General features: G+C 48.3%; 1 protein-coding gene across 10 annotated transcripts in view; it reads left to right on the top strand.

The window, feature by feature from the left end:
* LOC132589100 (oocyte zinc finger protein XlCOF6-like) overlaps nt 1-22640 on the top strand; it is a 235415-nt gene that overhangs the window by 191492 nt on the left and 21283 nt on the right. For 2 of the 10 annotated variants that reach the window (XM_060261731.1, XM_060261727.1), the window contains exon 1: nt 5447-5572. The exons of 6 other annotated variants lie outside the window; for them this stretch is intronic. In XM_060261731.1, the coding sequence (XP_060117714.1) occupies nt 5539-5572 (34 nt within the window). In that variant the 5' untranslated portion in view covers nt 5447-5538. Of the gene's footprint in view, nt 1-5446; nt 5590-22640 lie in introns of those variants that run through there. 2 more of the 10 variants (XM_060261733.1, XM_060261732.1) reach the window with 1 other exon arrangement.

Below are 22640 nucleotides of genomic sequence, written 5' to 3'. Positions count from 1 at the left end.
TGCTTTGCCAGGCTTGCTCAGTTGCACAGGAACGACAAAGCAAAACCACTGTGTGAGGAGGATCCGGAGCATGGCCTTGCAAGCCAGGTGTGGGGGAGAGGGATTTAAGCCAGACGGGAGAGGGAGAAGGGGCCGGTGGGTGAGAGGAGGTTGGGAAAGCATGTGTGTGCTTCTGTGGATGAGTTGAGAAATAAATGGCACCAGCAAGCAAGAAAGGCTCCAGACTGTTTTATTCCTGACACACAGTTTTCTCCATTGGCTGAGGCTCCTCCCTTGGGGAGGAAGGGAGAGGGATAGCTTGCTTTCCTGGACTCTCTCACTCGCACTGCTTATAAAGGAAGGCATGTTGGATCAGGACTCTGTCACACAGTGGCCCCAAACCAGGTGCATTCATCAGGTGGTGCCGTCATCAGGAGCTACTGAGCTAAGCTGTAAAAGCTGTAAAATGGAAGCTGTAAAAGGTAAGAAGGACTCCTTTAAGTGGTGGAAAGCTAGTCCAAGTGAGATTAATAAAAGGGAACACAGGCTGTGGCAAATCAAATGCAAGACTGTGATCAGGCAGGCAAAAAGGGACTATGAGGAGCGCATTGCAAAAAACATAAAGACCAACAATAAAAATTTCTTCAAATATACAGAAGCAGGAAACCAGCCAGGGAGGCAGTGGATGTCAAGCATTGGTATTTCGAATAAACGAGCTATTGTTTAAATCAAAGACTCATTTTATTGATAATCCCATACTTGTCCAAGGTAAGATCCCTTGGAAGTAATACAGAATGAAACATAGCATGGCATCTTAAAGGCTACATCAAAGGCGCAGTTCAGATAGTTTCAAAACATAACATACAGATGTGAATTGCATCAAAGCTTCCCCACCTGCGGACTCCCAGGGATGCAGGCGATGCCAGTAATCTTCCTAATGCAACGTAAAAGCACCTCCTCCGTATTCACATACATAGCCGCAAGCTAGGAATGTGTGGGAACTGAGGGATGTTATGGTACCCAATAGTTAGCAGATAGCAAGCTGTGAACTTTGATGCAGGGGTGAGGATGGGCAGGGGCAAGATCCATTTCCTTGGTGTTTAGCCTTCCTCCTCTTACGTATCTCTCTTACTGCAGTTTCAGTTGTGGGGACCATCTGTGAAGATGGGAGCGGAATTCTCTGAGGAGGAAGGGTCTCCTCTGGAGGAAGAGCAGAAGGCCCAGGCGCGTCCCCAAGATGCCCTCTCAACTGGTAAGGGTGCCTGGTGCCCAGATTTGGGCCCACTGCGAAGTTGTGAAGTATAGAAGGTTTCGGACAGGAGAAACAAAGAAAAATTTCAGCACGCTACGCAGAGTGGACTTCTGAGATTTGGTGCCACAGGATTAAATGGTGTCCAGTCACTTGAAAGGGGAATCATACAGACTCTTGGGGGGCAATTCCATTCTCTTAGGAACATATAAAGAGCATATAAAGGAAGCCACGTTGGATCAGGACTCTTTGTCGCACAGTGGCCCCAAACCAGGTACCATCATTAGGTCCACCAGCAGGGCCAGAACCCCTAGACCAGGGGTGTCACACATCTGGCCCAGGGGCCGAATCAGGCCCCCAGAGGGCTCCTATCAGGCCCCCGAGCAACTGGCTGCCTTCTGCTTCCTTCTCCCTCTCTCTTGCGTCCTTTTCCATCTCAGCTTGCTTTGAAAGGCTTGCTCAATTGCACAGGAGCTACAGAGCAAAATCTCTATTTTCTCTGTTGGCTGAGGTTCCTCCCTTGGGAGGAAGGAAGAGTTAGCACAGCACAGCTACTGAGCCAAGCCTCTCTTCTGTTGCCTGAGGCTCCTCCCCCTCCTGGTCCCCTGGGGAAGGCAGGAAAGAGCCAGAGCTTCCTTTGCCCAGTTCCCTGGATCCCATGGGGAGAGATACGAAGCAAGCACCTTTAAGACCAATGAGTGCTAATGTTTTAAGGGTTTTTTTAAAAAAAATCGCTAATTGTGTTTGTCTTTTTCCTTTATAAAATTTATATCGTTGCCATTTAATCTAAAATAGGTACACATATGCCCTGGTCCAACATGGCCCAGCCCAACAAGGTCTCATTTTTGTCAGATCCGGCCCTCAAAACAAATGAGATTGACATCCCGGAACCTAGACCCTTCCCACTGTTGCCCCCCATGCACCAAGAATACAGAGAATCACTGCCCTACACATAGAGTTCCATCTATACCCTGTGGCTAATAGTCACTTGTGGACCTCTGTCAAGATGTTTATCCAGTCCCCTCTTGAAGCTGTCTAGGCTTCATGAAGCAGTGACCAAAATGCTCTAGTTTCCTGCCCTGACGTGGAATCTCCAGGGAAGCCAGATCTTGGAAGCTAAGCAGGGTTTACTGTGGCAAGCACTTGGAGGGGAGACCTCCTTGAAATACCAGAGGTGGGAAGGAGGGGCAGGCTTTATTCATCCTCATACACAAATATAAATATACAGGGGGAAAAAAACACAAAATGAAATGAAATATTCTTATCTCACGTACCTTCTCTTACAGCGACTCAAGGTGGCACAAAAAAAAAAAAGAAACATTGATGTGGCACCCCTGGGAGCTTTGGAGGTGGGGCGAGGGGGGATGTGATGTCACAGTGATGTCGCATCCTGTTGAAAATCTAGGCGTGATATCAGAGCTTTAGCAGACACTCTAGTGGAAGAGCTTCTAGCCCCACTTGTGAACCTCCTGATGGCACTTGGGGGTTTTTTGGCCACTGTGTGGCACAGAGTGTTGGACTGGAGGGGCCATTGGCCTGATCCAACAGGGATTCTCTTGTGTTCTTATGTGACACAGAGTGTTGGACTGGAGGGGCCACTGGCCTGATCCAACAGGGCTTCTCTTACGTTCTTATGTGACACAGAGTGTTGGACTGGAGGGGCCACTGGCCTGATCCAACAGGGCTTCTCTTATGTTCTTATGTGACACAGAGTGTTGGACTGGAGGGGCCATTGGCCTGATCCAACATGGCTTCTCTTATGTTCTTATGTGTGACCCAGAGTGTTGGACTGGATGGGCCATTGGCCTGACCCAACATGGCTTCTCTTATGTTCTTATGTGACACAGAATGTTGGACTGGATGGGCCATTGGCCTGATCCAACACGGCTTCTCTTGTGTTCTTATGTGTAATACAGAGTGATGAACTGGATGGGCCATTGGCCTGATCCAACATGGCTTCTCTTATGTTCTTCTGTGACACAGAGTGTTGGACTGGAGGGGCCACTGTCCTGATCCAACATGGCTTCTCTTATGTTCTTATGTGACACAGAGTGTTGGACTGGAGGGGCCACTGGCCTGATCCAACATGGCTTCTCTTATGTTCTTATGTGACACAGAGTGTTGGACTGGATGGGCCATTGGCCTGATCCAACAGGGCTTCTCTTATGTGACACAGAGTGTTGGACTGGAGGGGCCACTGTCCTGATCCAACATGGCTTCTCTTATGTTCTTAAGTGACACAGAGTGCTGGACTGGATGGGCCACTGTCCTGATCCAACATGGCTTCTCTTATGTTCTTATGTGACACAGAGTGTTGGACTGGATGGGCCACTGTCCTGATCCAACATGGCTTCTCTTATGTTCTTATGTGACACAGAGTGTTGGACTGGAGGGGCTACTGGCCTGATCCAACAGGGCTTCTCTTACGTTCTTATGTGACACAGAGTGTTGGACTGGATGGGCCACTGTCCTGATCCAACATGGCTTCTCTTATGTTCTTATGTGACACAGAGTGTTGGACTGGAGGGGCTACTGGCCTGATCCAACAGGGCTTCTCTTATGTTCTTAAGTGACACAGAGTGCTGGACTGGATGGGCCACTGTCCTGATCCAACATGGCTTCTCTTATGTTCTTATGTGACACAGAGTGTTGGACTGGATGGGCCACTGGCCTGATCTAACAGGGCTTCTCTTACGTTCTTATGTGACACAGAGTGTTGAACTGGATGGGCCATTGGCCTGATCCAACAGGGCTTCTCTGATGTTCTTTTGTTCTCTAGAAACCCCTTGATATTATCCTCAATTTTTCAGATGTGCTAATGTCACGTCTGGGTAAGTTGAGAGATGTGACAGTGATGTATTGTTTGATCTCATTTCTTCTCCCCCTCCTGAGAGCCTGAACTCAAAGGCACATGGAAGGGCCCAGCCACTGGGAGAATGGCACAACTGGGCCTTTGGTCTGATTGAGCAGGGATGTTTTCACAATTTTGAGCTTTGGAGTTCACAGGATACGTTTCAAGTGTCACAGAACTCTGAAATGTGTGGGCGGTGTTTTATACCTTCCCCCCCCCCTGCCCCCAAGACTCACGAGAACCTGGTGCTTCTCTTCCATCTCTCTCTCAAGTGTACTCAAAATTGTTACATGTTCTGAAAGGTTTCACAGCCCTGGGAATGGGGTGATGAAGCAAGGATACACAGAAGTCTAGACCAGTACCGGTCCGTGGCCTGTTAGCAACCGGGCTGCGAGTTGTATAATTATTTCATTATATAATACATTTTCATTATATAATTATAATCTCATTATAATTATTTCATTATATAATACAATGTAGTAATAATAATAAGACGACGACATTGGCGTTATATCCTGCCCTCCACTCCGAATTTCAGCATCTCAGAGTGGCACACAATCTCCTTTACCTTCCTCCTTCACAACAGACACCCTCTGAGGTGGGTGGGGCTGAGAGAGCTCTCTCCAGAAGCTGCCCTTTCAAGGACAACTCCTATGAGAGCTATGGCTGACTCAAGACCATTCCAGCAGCTGCAAGTGGAGGAGGGGGGAATCAAACCCGGTTCTCTCAGATAAGATTCTGGGCACTTAAACACCACACCAAACTAATAGAAATAAAGTCACAGTTGTATCATCTCAAAACCATCCCCTCCTCAGTCTGTGGAAAAATTGTATTCCACGGAACCGGTCCCTGGTGCCAAAAAGGTTGGGGACCACTGGTCTGGACTAACACCCTTTCTTCCAATGTTCTCTCTCTCTCACAGGCTGTAAAGAGACAGTGTCAAGTCATACTCTTTGTGGAGGAGTGGAAACAGCTACTGCCTCTGCAGTCCAGGTAGGGGAGATGAGCAGGGGGCCGCCCGAGTTCCCCCTCCTTTTGCTTTTGCTCCTGCAGTTGCTTCTAAGCAGTGCTCCCTCTAAGCTGAGTTGGCGTGAGCTAGCTCACAGGTTTTTAGCTTCCAGCTCACACATTTTTGTCTTGACCCCAGAGCACACTAATTTATGCAGTAGCTCACAACTTTAATGCTGGTAGCTCACAAAATACAATTTTTGCTCACCAGACTCTGCAGGGAACATTGATTCTAAGGTGTCTGAGCAAGAGAGACTCTGAGCGCCACTCCCTTAACCCCTGTTAATCTCTCCGTCCTTCACCCTACCAGTCTTGCCTAGGCACGATCTCTGATGAGGAAATCTGCTTTTTCTTTTAGTCTCCACCTTCCTTTACGAACGTGGCCCTGTATTTCACTGAGGCTGAGTGGGTCTTGCTGGATCCGGGCCAAAGAGCTCTCTACTGGGAAGTCATGCTGGACAACTATGGGAACGTGGCCTCTCTGGGTAAGGATCTTCGTGAGGTGCCAAAGGTGTGAATTGTTGCCATGGTGATGATGTGGGAATCAAAATCTCGAAAAGCGGCATGCCGCTGTGTGGCTTCACCCTGTACTCAACCCCTGTGGATGACTACAGGAGCTGAGATGGCAGAAAAAGCCGCCAACACCTGGCTAGCCCAGGGGCAACTGTGGCCAGTTCTGTAGCCAGCATGAGAGGCAGGGTGGCTGTAACGTCTTGAAGTGAAGGCACTTGACTGCATCCGTGCCTTCCTCTTTCCCTCCCAAAGAAGACACAGATGCAGCAGAGACTACAGTGGAGACAGACAAAGGGCTGGAGAACTTCTCAAGAGGATCCCAACAGAGTATTGTGTTCCCGAGAGAACTGGCTGCAAGTGAGTAGGCTTTATCATTATGTGAAGGGAATGGGCAAAGAAGAAGAAGACTGCAGATTTATACCCCGCCCTCCTCTCTGAATCAGAGACTCAGAGCGGCTTACAATCTCCTACTCCCCTCACAACAGACACCCTGTGAGGTGGGTGGGGATGAGAGGGCTCTCACAGCAGCTGCCCTTTCAAAGACAGAGTCTCAGAGCGGCCTACAATCTCCTTTCCCTTTCTCCCTCACAACGGACACCCTGTGAGGTGGGTGGGGCTGAGAGGGCTCTCACAGCAGCTGCCCTTTCAAGAACAGAGTCTCAGAGCGGCCTACAATCTCCTTTCTCTTCCTCCCCCACAACAGACACCCTGTGAGGTGGGTGGGGCTGAGAGGGCTCTCCCAGCAGCTGCCCTTTCAAGGACAACCTCTGCCAGAGCTATGGCTGACCCAAGGCCATCCCAGCAGGTGCAAGTGGAGGAGTGGGGAATCAAATCCGGTTCTCCCAGATAAGAGTCCGCACACTTAACCACTACACCAAACTGGTTCTTAAAGGGACTAAAATCCATACAAAAATAAGTCAAAATCAATCTGTCAAATACAAGTTCCTCACAGCATATAAATCCATTGTCGTGGAATATAACTCCATTGTCGTTGTGACAGGGAAGCTGAGCATTGGGTATCCAGTTTCAGTTATACACACAGGATCTTTTGGTGTCAGGGTTAGAAGAAGACTGCGGATTTATACCCCGCGGCTTACAATCTCCTATATCTTCTCCCCCCACAACAGACACCCTGTGAGGTGGTTGGGGCTGAGAGGGCTCTCACAGCAGCTGCCCTTTCAAGGACAGACACTCAGAGCGGCCTACAATCTCCTTTATCTTCCTCCCCCACAACAGACACCCTATGAGGCGGGTGGGGTTGAGAGAGCTCTCTAAGAAGCTGCCCTTTCAAGGACAGCTTTGTGAGAACTATGGCTGACCCAAGACCATTCCAGCAGCTGCTAGTGGAGGAGTGGGGAATCAAACCCAGTTCTCCCAGATAAGAGTCTGCACACTTAACCACCACACCAAAATAAAGTGCACAATTGTATCATCCCAAAACCATCGCCCCTCCCCCCCCCCCGGTCTGTGAAAAAATTGTCTTCCCCAAACCGGTCCCTGGTGCCAAAAAGTTTGGGGACCACTGCCCTAAACAATGTGGGAATTCACAGATACCTCCCCCTAAGTTCACAGAATCAACATTGCTGTCAGATGCCCGTCTAGCTGTTTTTCGAAAACCTCCAGAGATGGAGAGTCCACCACCTCCAGAGGAAGCCTGTTCCACTTAGGAACCGCTCTGTCAGGAATAGATCTTTGCCACCTTTTCACTTAAAGCATATTTGGGGAGTTTGGGGGAGGGGGGAAGTCAGAATATAGAAAAAGCTCTACTGCAGGGTTGGCCAGGAAAAAAGTCTGACTAGTAGCTCAGGACATAAAACGCACACTGATCAATCATGAGTTCCTAACCGGTGGCTTGGCTCCTTCTGTGAGTGATAATTTCACCTCCTTCTTTATTCCAGCAGGAGATGTCGATGAGTCCATTGGGGAATTTCAAGGATTCTCATTGGAAACGGCCCACAATGAACAGGCGGAAGGAAATTTCAGGAATAGAGATGGACCACAGAGGCAGGAAGGAAGCAGTACGGTAAAGAGGCGGGTTAAGTCCATTCGTCTCCAGGTGGGGGGCTTCTATGAAAGCCCAGTCCACAGCCATCTGCAATGGACTCTTTCAGGAGCAAAGCCATTTATGGGCTCCAAGAGCAGAATGACTTTCACCAATGGAAGAAAGGGTGATGTATGTTTTGCAAACCACATTATAATGAAGGCATGTAAATGCTGCTATTGTGGAAAATACTTCAGATACAGGCCACAGCTGCTTCTGCACCAAAGAATACACGCAACACAAAAGCTTTTTGAACGCCCAGAGTGTGGAAAGAGATTCAGTCAGAGTGGCCATCTTTACAAACATAAAAGGACCCACACAGGGGAGAAACCTTTTGAATGCTCAGAGTGTGGAAAGAGATTCAGTCAGAAGGACCATCATCAACAGCATCAAAGAACCCACAAAGGGGAGAAACCTTTTGAATGCTCAGAGTGTGGAAAGAGATTCAGTCAATGTGGCAGTCTTCAAAGGCATCAAAGAACCCACACAGGGCAGAAACCTTTTGAATGCTCAGAGTGCGGAAGGAGATTCAGTCAGCGTGGCACTCTTCAACAGCATGAAGGAACGCACACAGGGGAGAAACCTTTTGAATGCTCAGAGTGTGGAAAGAGATTCAGTCAAAGTGGCCATCTTTACAAACATAAAAGGACCCACACAGGGGAGAAACCTTTTGAATGCTCAGAGTGTGGAAAGAGATTCAGTTGGAGAGACCATCTTCAACGACATCAAAGAACCCACAAAGGGGAGAAACATTTTGAATGCTCAAAATGTGGAAGGAGATTCAGTCAATATGGCACTCTTCAACAGCATGAAAGAACCCACACAGGGGAGAAACCTTTTGAATGTTCAGAGTGTGGAAGAAGATTCAGTAGGAATCACAATCTTCAAGACCATCAGAGAACCCACACAGGGGAGAAACCTTTTGCATGCTCAGTATGCGGAAGGAGATTCAGTAGGAATCACAATCTTCAAGACCATCAAAGAACCCACACAGGGGAGAAACCTTTTGCATGCTCAGAATGTGGAAGGAGATTCAGTCAATGTAGCACTCTTCAACAGCATGAAAGAACCCACACAGGGGAGAAACCTTTTGAGTGCACAGACTGTGGAAGGAGATTCAGTAGGAGTGTCTATCTTCAACAGCATGAAAGAACCCACACAGGGGAGAAACCTTTTGAATGCTCAGAGTGCGGAAGGAGATTCAGTAGGAATCACAATCTTCAAGACCATCAAAGAACCCACACAGGGGAGAAACCTTTTGCATGCTCAGAGTGTGGAAAGAGATTCAGTCAATGTGGCAGTCTTCAAAGGCATCAAAGAACCCACACAGCACAGAAACCTTTTGAATGCTCAGAGTGCGGAAAGAGATTCAGTCAGCGTGGCAGTTTTCAACAGCATCAAAGTACCCATACAGGGGAGAAACCCTTTGAATGCTCAGAGTGCAGAAGGAGATTCAGTCTGAATAGCAGTCTTCAACGGCATCAAAGAACCCATGCAGGGGAGAAACCTTTTGAATGCTCAGTGTGGAAGGAGATTCAGTCTGAATAGCAGTCTTCAGCGGCATCTACGAACCCACACAGGGAAGAAACCTTTTGAATGCTCAGAGTGTGGAAGGAGATTCAGTCAGTGGCCATCTTTACAAACATAAAAGGACCCACATAGGGGAGAAACCTTTTGAATGCTCAGAGTGTGGAAAGAGATTCAGTCAGAGTGGCAGTCTTCAACAGCATCAAAGAACCCACACGGGGGAAGAAACGTTTTGAATGCTCAGAGAGTGGAAGAAGATTGAATATCAGTCTTCAAGGGCATCACAGAACCCACACAGAGGAGAAACCTTTTGAATGCTCAGAGTGTGGAAAGTCAGAGTGGCAGTTTTCAGTCAGAGTGGCAGTTTTCAATGACAGCAAAGAACCCACACAGGGGAGAAACCTTTTGAATGCTCAGAGTGTGGGAAAAGATTCAGACTGAGTTCCAGTCTATGATAGCATCAAAGAACCCACAAGGGGGAAATCTTTTGAACCTTTGCACTCTATTGTTGCATTCTGTCAACCAGTTACAGATCCACTTCGGTAGCAAGATCCAAACCACATTTTATTAAGTTGTCAACAGAAAGGTAATACAGAACTTTATTAAAAGTCATACTGAAATCTATTGTCGACAATAGATGCATATTATGATAGACATGAGAGGAAAAATAATGACTTCATAATCTATAATTGTATGATAAATTCAGAAGGAGAAATTGAACTTTATTACTTATGGGTAAAGCTTGAAGAGTAAATGTATGATTTACTGAAGCTCTGATGGTTATATGAGAATCACTAAATATTCTTTGCTTATTTCTATTTGTATCCCACCTTCCCTGTGAACAAGTAGGGAAGTGTGAGAGAATATATTGTCTCCTGTCTGACGCTCATTCTGATGTTTCATCTAAGATTGCCCGTTTCTGTTACGCTGCTCAGTTGCAAAGGAGGGAAATTGAGAGTGTAAATCTTGGTTATAAGTTTTAACAATATGTGTAATAGTAGGAGTCAGGAATTTTGTGTAAGAGGTGATGGGTTTGTTTTTATGTTTTTGTTTGTATTAAGCTGGTCGGATGACCGTGAATAAAGAACTACTACTAATATATTTTACTTTTTTAAAAAATCTAAAATATATAATTTGGCTAATATTGATATTTTTCCTCTGATATAGAATCAGAGTTGGAAGGGACCTCCAAGGTCATCTAGTCCAACCCCCTGCACAATGCAGGAAACTCACAAGTACCTCCCCTTAAATTCACAGGATCCTCATTGCTGTCAGATAGCCCTCTAGCCTCCATTTCAAAACCTCCATGAAGGAGAGCCCACCACTTCCCAAGTAAGCCTGTTCCACTGAGGAATCGCTCTAACAGTCAGGAAGTTCTTCCTAATGTTGTGCTGGAAACTCTTTTGATTTAATTTCACCCCATTAGTTCTGGTCCTACCTTCTGGGGCCACAGAAAACAATTCCACACCCTCCTCTATATGACAGCCCTTCAAGTACTTGAAGATGGTGATCCTATCACCTCTCAGCCGCCTCCTCTCCAGGCTAAACATCCCCAGCTCCTTCAACCTTTCCTCATAGGACTTGGTCTCCAGACCCCTCACCATCTTCGTCACCCTCCTCTGGACATGTTCCAGCTTGTCTATATCCTTCTTAAAATGTGGTGCCCAAAACTGAACACAATATTCCAGGTGAGGTCTTACCAGAACAGAGTGAAGCAATACCATCACTGGACACGTAATCTGATACAGCCCAAAATCGCATTTGCCTTTTTAGCCACCGCGTCACACTGGTGACTCATGTTCAGCGTATGATCCACTGAGACCCCTAGATCCTTTTCGCACATACTACTGCTAAGATAAGTCTCCCCCATCCTATAACCATGCATTGGATTTTTCCTACCTAAATGCAGAACTTTACATTTATCCCTGTTAAAATTAATTTTATTGGTTTTAGCCCAGTTTTCCAGCCTCCTGTTTCTGTTTTCTACTATATTTGCAACCCCTTCCAATTTAGTATCATGGTTATAAATTTAGTATCATTGGTATAAATCACTACTTAATTCAGATTCACTAATAGTAATTGAAAATTGTGTTATTATCAGTTCTAACGTACCATTATCTCATTATGGTGGAATAGACTTACAATTTATTTTGTTCTTGATTTAAAATTTTTTGCCTTAGTCTCTGATTTAGTAGCAATTGGAATGGTTTTGTTAAAAATTATAGCGGTGTTGAGAAATGAAGCATTGCGGAACGTTTTTTCTTGATTTATGCATTATGCAAACTGTGATTGTCTTCGATCAATGGAAATATTTTCATATGTTTAATGCTTTTATAGCCCACTTCTCCTTTTTCTTCTGTACCCCCTTTAATTGCTTGTTAACAATTAAAATCTTTTTTAAAAACCCACGTAGGTCAGTCTGAGGTGCTTGGAAAAGCTTGGGTCAGAAATGGGATTGCTTCCCTTTACCGGGTGGGATTCTAAGACAGTACGTAGCCAGGGAGAAAAAGCTCCCCTTTTGAATCCGTTCATATGCTGTGGGTTGCTAGAGTGTGCGCCAAACCGTGATTCTCCATTTGAAGAAGGAAGGCAGCGGAGTCTCACTGTATTAGACCAATAGTTCATCTAGCCAGCGTCCGGTTTCACACAGTGGCCAATCACGGCATAGCAGGGTTGCCAATCCCCAGGTGGTGGCAGGGGATCCCCTGGTTTGGAGGCCCTCCCCCTGCTTTAGGGTCATCAGAAAGCAGGCGGGGGAGGGAATGTCTGCTGGGCACTCCATTATACCCTATGGAGACTGATTCCCAAAGAGTATAATAGAGAATTGTTCTGTGGTTATCTGGGGCACCTGTTTTTTGAGGCAAAAGCACGAAATTTGCAGCATACCATCTGGAGCCTCTCCTCAAAACACCCTCCAAGTTTCAAAAAGATTGGAGCAGGGAGTTCAATTCTAAGGGCCCCCAAAGAAGGTGCCCCTATCCTTCATTATTTCCAATGGAGAAGAAGGCATTGAAAAGGTGTGCAGTCCCTTTAAATGTGATGGCCGGAACTCCCTTTGGAGTTCAATTATGCTTGTCACAGCCTTGCTCCTGACAGTAACAGGAACATAAGAACATAAGAGAAGCCATGTTAGATCAGGCCAATGGCCCATCCAGTCCAACACTCTGTGTCACACAGTGGCCCCCAAAAATAAACATAAATAATAATTATACACACACACACACACACACACTGTGGCAAATAGCCACTGATGGACCTCTACTCCATATTTTTATCTAACCCCCTCTTGAAGGTGGCTATGCTTGTGGCCGCCACCACCTCCTGTGGCAGTAAATTCCACATGTTAATCACCCTTTGGGTGAAGAAGTACTTCCTTTTATCCGTTTTAACCTGTCTGCTCAGCAATTTCATCGAATGCCCACGAGTTCTTGTATTGTGAGAAAGGGAGAAAAGTACCTCTTTCTCTACTTTCTCCATCCCATGCATTATCTTGTAAACCTCTATCATGTCACCCTGCAATCGACGTTTCTCCAAGCTAAAGAGCCCCAAGCGTTTCTACCTTTCTTCATAGGGAAAGTGTTCCAGCCCTTTAATCATTCTAGTTGCCCTTTTCTGGACTTTCTCCAATGCTATAATATCCTTTTTGAGGTGCGGCGACCAGAACTGCACACAGTACTCCAAATGAGACCGCACCATCTATTTATACAGGGGCATTATGATACTGGCTGATTTGTTTTCAATTCCCTTCCTAATAATTCCCAGCATGGCGTTGGCCTTTTTTATTGCAAATGCATACTGTCTTGACATTTTCAGTGAGTTATCTACCATGACCCCAAGATCTCTCTCTTGGTCAGTCTCTGCCAGTTCACACCCCATCAACTTGTATTTGTAGCTGGGATTCTTGGCCCCAATGTGCATTACTTTGCACTTGGCCACATTGAACCGCATCTGCCATGTTGATGCCCACTCACCCAGCCTCAATAGATCCCTTTGGAGTTCCTCACAATCCTCTCTGGTTCTCACCACCCTGAACAATTTAGTGTCATCCGCAAACTTGGCCACTTCACTGCTCACTCCCAACTCTAAATCATTTAGGAACAAGTTAAGGAGCATGGGACCCAGTACCGAGCCCTGCGGCACTCCACTGCTTACCGTCCTCCACTGCGAAGACTGCCCATTTATACTCACTCTCTGCTTCCTATTACTCAGCCAGTTTTTGATCCACAAGAGGACCTGTCCTTTTACTCCATGACTCTCAAGCTTTCTAAGGAGCCTTTGATGAGGAACTTTATCAAAAGCTTTCTGGAAGTCAAGGTAAACAACATCTATCGGGTCTCCTTTGTCCACATGTTTGTTCACCCCCTCAAAGAAATGTAACAGGTTAGTGAGGCCAGATCTTCCCCTGCAGAAGCCATGCTGAACACAGAAGAAGAAGAAGATGATATTGGATTTATATCCTGCCCTCCACTCCAAAGAGTCTCAGAGCGGCTCACAAACTCCTTTCCCTTCCTCCCCCACAACAGACACCCTGTGAGATGGGTGGGGCTGGAGAGGGCTCTCCCAGCAGCTGCCCTTTCAAGGACAACCTCTGCCAGAGCTCTGGCTGACCCAAGGCCATGCTAGCAGGTGCAAGTGGAGGAGTGGGGAATCAAACCCGGTTCTCCCAGATAAGAGTCCGCACACTTAACCACTACACCAAACTGGCTCTCCACAGCACACTGGCATTTCTTTGAGGGGCTCACGTGTTGACTTATAGGGAAAAGATTTATGACAACTCACGGTTCTTTTGCGTTTTGATATCTGGCTCCAGCAGACTGGAGAGGCCCGCTATGTGAATGAGAATGAGTGATACTCCTGCCGTCCAGAGAACTGGCCAACAAGAAGGGTCTGTTCTCACTCAATGTAAACAGATGCTAATTTGTTTAAAGACAACCCCAGTTAGGGGATGCTCAATAGAATTAGGCCAGGTCAAAGGACTTTGTAACCAGTTGATTCGATAATGTTTTGTTCTGTATAATGATTCTGCTTATGTCACCGAGGGTGTAAGACCCCATGTCAATCCTGTCGTCTTCGGAGAACTCCTGGTTGCCTGAGAATTTTGTCTCCAGGGGCCTGTTCTGCCAAGTATATTAATAAACCTTTTCGTTTCCTTTCCCGGGACTTCTCTATGTGTTCCTTACTTGGGTTCGGGGACACATCAGGCCACAGGTTATGTGGAACAAAAATAAATGGCTACTAGTTACGCTGGCCATGGGCTACCTCCACATTCTGAGGCACTAATCAGGAGGCGAAATCAGGCGAAGGCGTCGCTCTCTACGCCCTAGGGTTGCCGAGTCCAATTCAAGAAATAGCTGGGGACTTTGGGGGTGGAGCCAGGAGACTTTGGGGGTGGAGCCAGGAGCAAGGTTGTGACAAGCATCATTGAACTCCAAAGGGAGTCCTGGCCATCACATTTAAAGGTACCATACACCTTAAATGCCTTCCTTCCATAGGAAATAATGAAGGATAGGGGCACCTTATTTTGGCGCTCATGGAATTGGACCCCCTGGTCCAATCTTTTTGAAACTTGGGATGTTTTGAAGAGAGGCACTGGATGCTATACTGAAAATTTGGTGCCTCTACCTCTAAAAATAGCACACACACACACACACCCCGAGCCCCAGATGCCTGCAGATCAATTCTCCGTTATTTCCTATGGGAATAAGTCTCCAAAAGGAATAACAGAGTTCCCAGCAGACATTTCCCTCGCCTCCCCCCGCTTTCTGATGACCCTGAAGCGGGGGGAGGGCCTCCAAACCGGGGGATCCCCTGCCCCCTCCTGGGGATTGGCAACCCTATTCAGGGGACTCTGCCCTCCGAGAGAATACATGGTCCACAGAGCGGTTCTCGTGCCAGTTTTTGCTTGAATTCATGAATAAGGAACCAACGTCAGCCTCCTAAAAAGGAAGAAAATATCTCAGCCCATTCACATCCGGAAAAAGAAACAGGAGCCCAACAGCACCTTGAAATCAACCCCAAAGTGGAAGTCTTTGTAAACATTGAGCAATGTCCCTTTATCCTTTAGGAAGGGGGAGGCATCCCAGTGTGACTTGTCCCGCCCCCGCCCACCCAGACCAGTCCAGGAACAAACTGATAAAGCACATGTCCTGATAGAAAAATGTTTTCTTCTTTCTTTGCACGGTATCTTTAAACTCACCGATCTTTCTGCAGTTATAATCCAAGCAGAACATTTCTTTATCTTCAAACAGTCCAATCCCCTGCTCCTCCCTCAAAGAGGTAGTTGAAACAGTTCATTGGAGACACGCTGAATATTTAATGTCTCTCAAATATCTTTACTATTTTCTCTGTACTATCGACAACTTTGCTAAAATCTTCTTCAGCAGCTTTTCCTTCCCCTTTGGTGTAGTGGTTTGTAGTGGTTCCGGTTTGGTGTAGTGGTGAAGTGCGTGGATTCTTATCTGGGAGAACCGGGTTTGATTCCCCACTCCTCCACGCACAGCTGCTAGAATGGCCTTGGGTCAGCCATAACTCTGGCAGAGGTTGTCCTTGAAAGGGCAGCTGCTGTGAGAGCCCTCTCCAGCCCCACCCACCTCACAGGGTGCCTGTTTTGGGGGAGGAAGGGAAAGGAGATTGTAGGGGTTTGATTCCCCACCCTTTCACTTGCACCTGCTGGAATGGCCTTGGGTCAGCCATAACTCTGGCAGAGGTTGTCCTTGAAAGGGCAGCTGCTGTGAGAGCCCTCTCCAGCCCCACCCACCTCACAGGGTGCCTGTTTTGGGGGAGGAAGGGAAAGGAGATTGTAGGGGTTTGATTCCCCACCCTTTCACTTGCACCTGCTGGAATGGCCTTAGGTCAGCCATAGCTCTGGCAGAGGTTGTCCTTAAAAAGGCAGCTGCTGTGAGAGCCCTCTCAGCTCCACCCACCTCACAGGGTGTCTGTTGTTGGGGGAGAAGATACAGGAGATTTTAAGCGGCTCTGAGTCTCCGATTTAGAGAGAAGGGCGGGGTATAAATCTGCAATTCTTCTTCTTAAGTAGAAGGTCCCAGGTTCAATCCCCGGCACCCCCAACTAAAAAGAGTCCAGGCAAATAGGCATGAAAAACCTCAGCTTGAAACCCTGCAAAGCTGCTGCCAGTCTGAGTAGACAATACTGACTTTGATGGACCCAGGGTCTGATTCAGGATAGGAAAGGAAAGGAAAGGTCCCCTGTGCAAGCACCAGTCGTTTCGGACTCTGGGGTGACGTTGCTTTCACAACGTTTTCACGGCAGACTTTTGACGGGGTGGTTTGCCATTGCCTTCCCCAGTCCTCTACGCTTTCCTCCCAGCAAGCTGGAGACTCCTTTGACCGACCTCGGAAGGATGGAAGGCTGAGTCAACCTCGAGCCGGCTAACTGAAAACCCCGCTTCCGCCGGGGATCGAACTCAGGTCGTGAGCAGAGCTTAGGACTGCAGGACTGCAGCTTTAACACTCTGCGCCACGGCAAATTCATATATATGTTGTACCCAGCAGAAGGGCAGCTGCAGCCCCAGAAGCATCCAACCGCGCCCCGGCCGCCAGGGGAAATCTTGGGCCAATCGGAAAAATCGGGACGCTCCGGCCTCGGTTGCTGGGCAGAACTTGCCCGGGGAAGCCCGAGAGCGGCAATCGTCGCTTCCAGCTCGTCCGGCCGGGAGAGACCCGTGTGTGTGTGTGTGCACGTGGGAATGTGCCCTCCTGGATCTCCTGGCAAGCGTGCGCCTGGCGGAGGGAGGGAAGGGCCGAGCCTGGCCTTTGCTTGGGGGGCATGCAAAAGGTCGCAGGTTCAGTCCCCGGCAGCAGCTGCAGGCGACACGTGGAAGAGCCCCTCTCTCGGAGCAGCAGCCCAGGCCCCGACGCCTGTCTCGGGGAAAGAGCTGGCCGTCCTTCCCTCCGCAGTATTCCAATGTATTTCTCTTTTAGGATAGTGCAGGGGTGGCCAACGGTAGCTCTCCAGATGTTTTTTTGCCTACAACTCCCATCAGCCCCAGCCAGCATGGCCGATGGGAGTTGTAGGGGGGGAAACATCTGGAGAGCTACCCTTGTCCCCCTCCCCCCCCCGGACTGTATCAGAACGAATGATGCTTTTGTGTTGACATGCTCAGACAAGGGATCTCGGCTGTTTGTCTCATGGCATGTACTAAACCCATAGACAGCCAGTTTGGTGTAGTGGTTAAGTGTGCGGACTCTTATCTGGGAGAACCGGGTTTGATTCCCCACTCCTCCACTTGCACCTGCTGGAATGGCCTTGGGTCAGCCAGAGCTCTGGCAGAGGTTGTCCTTGAAAGGGCAGCTGCTGTGAGAGTCCTCTCAGCCCCACCCACCTCACAGGGTGTCTGTTGTGGGGGAGGAAGGGAAAGGAGATTGTAGGCCGCTCTGAGACTCTGTCCTTGAAAGGGCAGCTGCTGTGAGAACCCTCTCAGCCCCACCCACCTCACAGGGTGTCTGTTGTGGGGGAGGAAGGGAAAGGAGATTGTGAGCCGCTCTGAGACTCTTCAGAGTGGAGGGCGGGATATAAATCCAATATCTTCATCTACCTCACAGGGTGTCTGTTGTGGGGGAGGAAGGGAAAGGAGATTGTGAGCCGCTCTGAGACTCTTTGGAGTGGAGGGCGGGATATAAATCCAATATCTTCTTCTTCTTCTTCTTCTTCTTCTTCTTCTTCTTCTTCTTCTTCTTCTTCTTCTTCTTCTTCTTCTTCTTCTTCTTCTTCTTCTTCTTCTTCTTCTTCCACGCTAGTGTAATGTATTTTTTCCTAATGGCAAACTAGACAGATGGACATATTTATGTTGCGTGTTAAAAAGGTCAATTAGTTGGACAGGAAAAAACGCCTGGGAAAGAAACGCCTTCTTTTTGACCCAGGTTTATTAGCAATAGAATAACGAGCAGGCATTCTCCCATTCCGACATGTTCCTCTTTTATGGTTTCCCACGCGAAGGCAACCCGGATCTAAGGCTTTCTGAATGTGTTAATCTTACTATTCTGCGATTGGTTTTTCACTTCGTGCCACTTGGCATTCCAAACCCCACCCGCTATACGTGGCTCTGCTTACTGGACCTCATTCCTCGCCTGAAGAAGCGGGCATGCACCCCAAAGCTTCCCTTCTGGATAAAACTATGCTGCTCTTAAAGGTGCAATCGACTCCGATTTTGTTCTTCCCTCCAAGGGTTAGGGGGAGGGAGCCCCACTTCCTAGAGCAGCAGCAGCAGCAGCCCGGAAGGCGGAGACTGTGAGGTCACTTCCTGCCCAGACCCCCCTCCCCAATCTCCCTCTTTAGTCTTTTGCATCCCCCAGACCGGTGGAGCCCCCTCCCTTCTCGGTAAGGGAGAGCTGCAGGGTGGCAAAGCGGGCTGGGGGGGGGGGGGTTGGAGAGGAGGGGTGGAGGGAGGGAACGGAGGTCTCCGGCCACGGTTGCCACCTTTGGGGTGGAGAATTCCTGGAGGTTTTTTGGGGGGGGCTGGGGAGAGGAGGGGGATCAGGGGAGATCCATTGCTATATGCAGTCCAGTCTCCAGTGGAGCTGATCTCTGCTGGCTGGAGGTCGGCTGTGATGGGGGGGGGGGGTGTCTCCTGGCCTCGCCTGCAGGTTGGCATCCCTGAGATCCCAGGGGGAGGAGGCAGCTGCTGGTCCAGCGGGAGAGGTCGGAGCCTTGCTTCTCCCCCTCCCTCTCCTGGTGTGCGCAGCTTCAGGTCTCTCTTAGGGTTGTTGGGGGGCGGGGATGCCCTTTTGCTGAGCCAGTTTGGTGTAGTGCAGGGCTGGCCATCTTCCACTCTATTGTAATGTATTTTTTCCTAATGACAAACTAGACTGATGGCCATGCTGGCTGGGGCTGATGGGAGTTGTAGGCAAAAAAAAATCTGGAGAGCTACCGTTGGCAACCTCTGGTGTAGTGGTTAAGTGTGCGGACTCTTATCTGGGAGAACCTGGTTTGATCCCCCCCCCTCTCCTCCATCATGGCACCCAACCCCTTTTCTAGCATCCAACAAGAAGTGGTTTTAGACAGCAGAAGACGACAAGTGGGGCTTTTGACCAGCAGGACTTCTGATTGGCCACTGGAGATTAGCTGTATAGTTTCCTGTGGTGAAGTGTGCGGACTCTTATCTGGGAGAACCGGGTTTGATTCCCCACTCCTCCACTTGCACCTGCTGGAATGGCCTTGGGTCAGGCATAGCTCTGGCAGGGTTGTTTTTGAAAAGGCAGCTTCTGGGAGAGTTCTCTCAGCCCCACCCACCTCACAGGGTGTCTGTTGTGGGGGAGGAGGATAAAGGAGATTGTGAACCACTCTGAGATTCGGAGTGGAGGGCGGGATATAAATCCAATATCATCATCATCTTCCTCTTTCTCTCATTCAGGAGAGGCTGGAAGTGGGAGCCTCTGCCGTCTCTGCAGCGTTTGCCAGGGTGGAGGAAAAGCTGCTTTTTGCATTTGTGAAAAGCTGCTTTTTGCTGGGGGAGCGGCCTAGGGAGCCCCCAGTTTTGGGACCGGCCAGTCTGAAGGGAGGGCGGTTGCATAAACAGTGGAGAATTTTCAGAGCAGCATAACAGATTAAAATGTGAACATGGCCGCCAAAGGAGATAGTGGTGGCCACAGGCATAGACAGCTTTAAAAGGGATTAGATGGCGCGGAGTGCAGTACTGCAGTCCTAAGCTCGGTTTACGACCTGAGTTCGATCCCGGCGGAAGTTGGGTTCAGGTAGCTGGCTCTAGGTTGACTCAGCCTTCCATCCTTCCAAGGCCGGTAAAATGAGTCCCCAGCTTGCTGAGGGGAAAGTGCAGATGACTGGGGAAGGCAATGGCAAACCACCCCGTAAAAAAGTCTGTCGTGAAAACGTTGTGAAAGCAACGTCTCCCCAGAGTCGGAAACAACTGGTGCTTGCACAGGGGACTGTCTTTACCTTTTTTTAGATGGATTCATGGAGGTTAAGTCTGTCAGTGGCTAGTAGCCCTGGGGACTAAAAGGGAACTTCCACATTCAGAGACACTAATCCTCTAAATCCCAAAGCCAGGTGGCAACAATAGGCAATAACGGGGGAAGGCCTTGACCTCTATGCCCTGTGGTTGGCCCTCCAGAGGGAATAATAATAATATTTTATTTATATCCCGCCCTCCCCGCCGAAGCAGGCTCAGTGGTTGGGGCTGCTGTGTGAAGAAGATATTGGATTTATATCCCACCCTTTACTCTGAATCTCAGAGTCTCAGAGCAGCTCACAGTTTTGTTTATTTTCCTCCCCCCTCAACAAACACCCTGTGAGGTGGGTGGGGCTGAGAGAGTTCTCACAGAAGCAGCTCTTTCAAGGACTGGCTAACCGAAGGCCATTCCATCAGCTGCAAGTGGAGGAGTGGGGAATCAAACCTGGTTCTCCCAGATGATGATGATGATGATGATGATAATAATAATAATAATAATAATAATAATAATAATAATAATAATAATAATAATAATAATAATACTACTACTGCAGATTTATACCCCGCCCTTCTCTCTGAATCAGAGACTCAGAGCGGCTTACAATCTCCTTTCCCTTCCTCCCCCACAACAGACACCATGTGAGGTGGGTGGGGCTGAGAGGGCTCTCACAGCAGCTGCCCTTTCAAGGACAACCTCTGCCAGAGCTATGGCTGGCCCAAGGCCATTCCAGCAGGTGCAGGTGGAGGAGTGGGGAATCAAACCCGGTTCTCCCAGATAAGAGTCCGCACACTTAACCACTACACAGAAGCAGCTCTTTCAAGGACTGGCTAACCGAAGGCCATTCCATCAGCTGCGAGTGGAGGAGTGGGGAATCAAACCTGGTTCTCCCAGATGATGATGATGATGATAATAATAATAATAATAATACTGCAGATTTATACCCCGCCCTTCTCTCTGAATCAGAGACTCAGAGCGGCTTACAATCTCCTTTCCCTTCCTCCCCCACAACAGACACCATGTGAGGTGGGTGGGGCTGAGAGGGCTCTCACAGCAGCTGCCCTTTCAAGGACAACCTCTGCCAGAGCTATGGCTGGCCCAAGGCCATTCCAGCAGGTGCAGGTGGAGGAGTGGGGAATCAAACCCGGTTCTCCCAGATAAGAGTCCGCACACTTAACCACTACACCAAACTGGCTTATTATTAATAATAATTATTAATAATTAATTAATATTATTAATAATTATTAATAATAACCACACCAAACTGGCTTAATAATAATAATAATAATAATATTTTTTAATTTATATCCTGCCCTCTCCGCCGAAGCAGGCTCAGGGAGGCTTACATGACATAAATACATCATTACAACAGTACAGCAATAAAATACCCAATTTCATAACAATCAAATATACAATTACATTTAAAACAGCATTTAAACTAATTACTTAAAACCACAGTATGATATGGTACTACAGTCTAAATATATGCGTATAAACATAGTTTTCATGGCGATGATACAACGGTTCCACATTAAAAGGCCAGCTGGAAGAGGATGGTCTTGCAGGCCCCGCGGAACTGACTGAGTCTCCGCAAGGCCCCCACCTCTTCTGGTAGCTGCTTCCACCAGTGGGGTGCTGTAATCGAGACCTCCTTTGGCCCAGGGATTGTCAGCAGATTTTGTGAGCTAGATCTCAGTACTCTTTGGGGAACGTATCTCTCTGGAGAACATGGGTAGAGACAGTCCCTAAGGTAGGCAGGTCCTCGGCCGTATAAGAGTCCGTGTGCTTACCCGCTGCACCAAACTGGGCTGGGGCCAAAAGCTAAAATGAAATATGAAATAATTGTACATAAAATGCATATATTTATTACAAAGACGTTAAAATCATATTGGGGCCCAGCACAAGCCTCCTATTATAGTAACAAATTACAAATGTCCAAGAGAAAACAGTAGTGACCTAAAGCATTTAGACCCAATTCAGCCTTCTTCAGAGGGGTCACTGGGGCAGACTAGATGACCCTAGAGATCCCTTCCAGCTCTGCGATGCTATCATTTTAAGGCTGCCAGTTTGGTGTAGTGGTGAAGTGTGCGGACTATTATCTGGGAGAACCAGGTTTGATTCCCCACTTCTCCGCTTGCAGCTGCTGGAATGGCCTTGCGTCAGCCATAGCTCTCTCACAGTTGTCCTTGAAAGGGCAGCTGCTGTGAGAGCCCTCTCCGGCCCCACCCATCTCACAGGGTGTCTGTTGTGGGGGGAGAAGATATAGGAGATTGTAAGCCCCACCCACCTCACAGGATGTCTGTTGTGGGGGAGGAAGGGAAAGGAGATTGTAGGTTGCTCTGAGACTGTTCTTGAAAGGGCAGATGCTGGGAGAGCCCTCTCAGCCCCACCCACCTCACAGGGTGTCTGTTGTGGGGGAGGAAGGGAAAGGAGATTGTAGGTTGCTCTGAGACTGTTCTTGAAAGGGCAGCTGCTGGGAGAGCCCTCTCAGCCCCACCCACCTCACAGGGTGTCTGTTGTGGGGGAGGAAGGGAAAGGAGAATGTAGGCC

This window comes from Heteronotia binoei, chromosome 21 (genome assembly GCF_032191835.1).
Source record: "Heteronotia binoei isolate CCM8104 ecotype False Entrance Well chromosome 21, APGP_CSIRO_Hbin_v1, whole genome shotgun sequence".
NCBI lineage: Eukaryota > Metazoa > Chordata > Lepidosauria > Squamata > Gekkonidae > Heteronotia > Heteronotia binoei.
The sequence above is the reverse complement of the archived record's forward strand: the minus strand, read 5'-3'. Positions and strand labels throughout refer to the sequence as shown.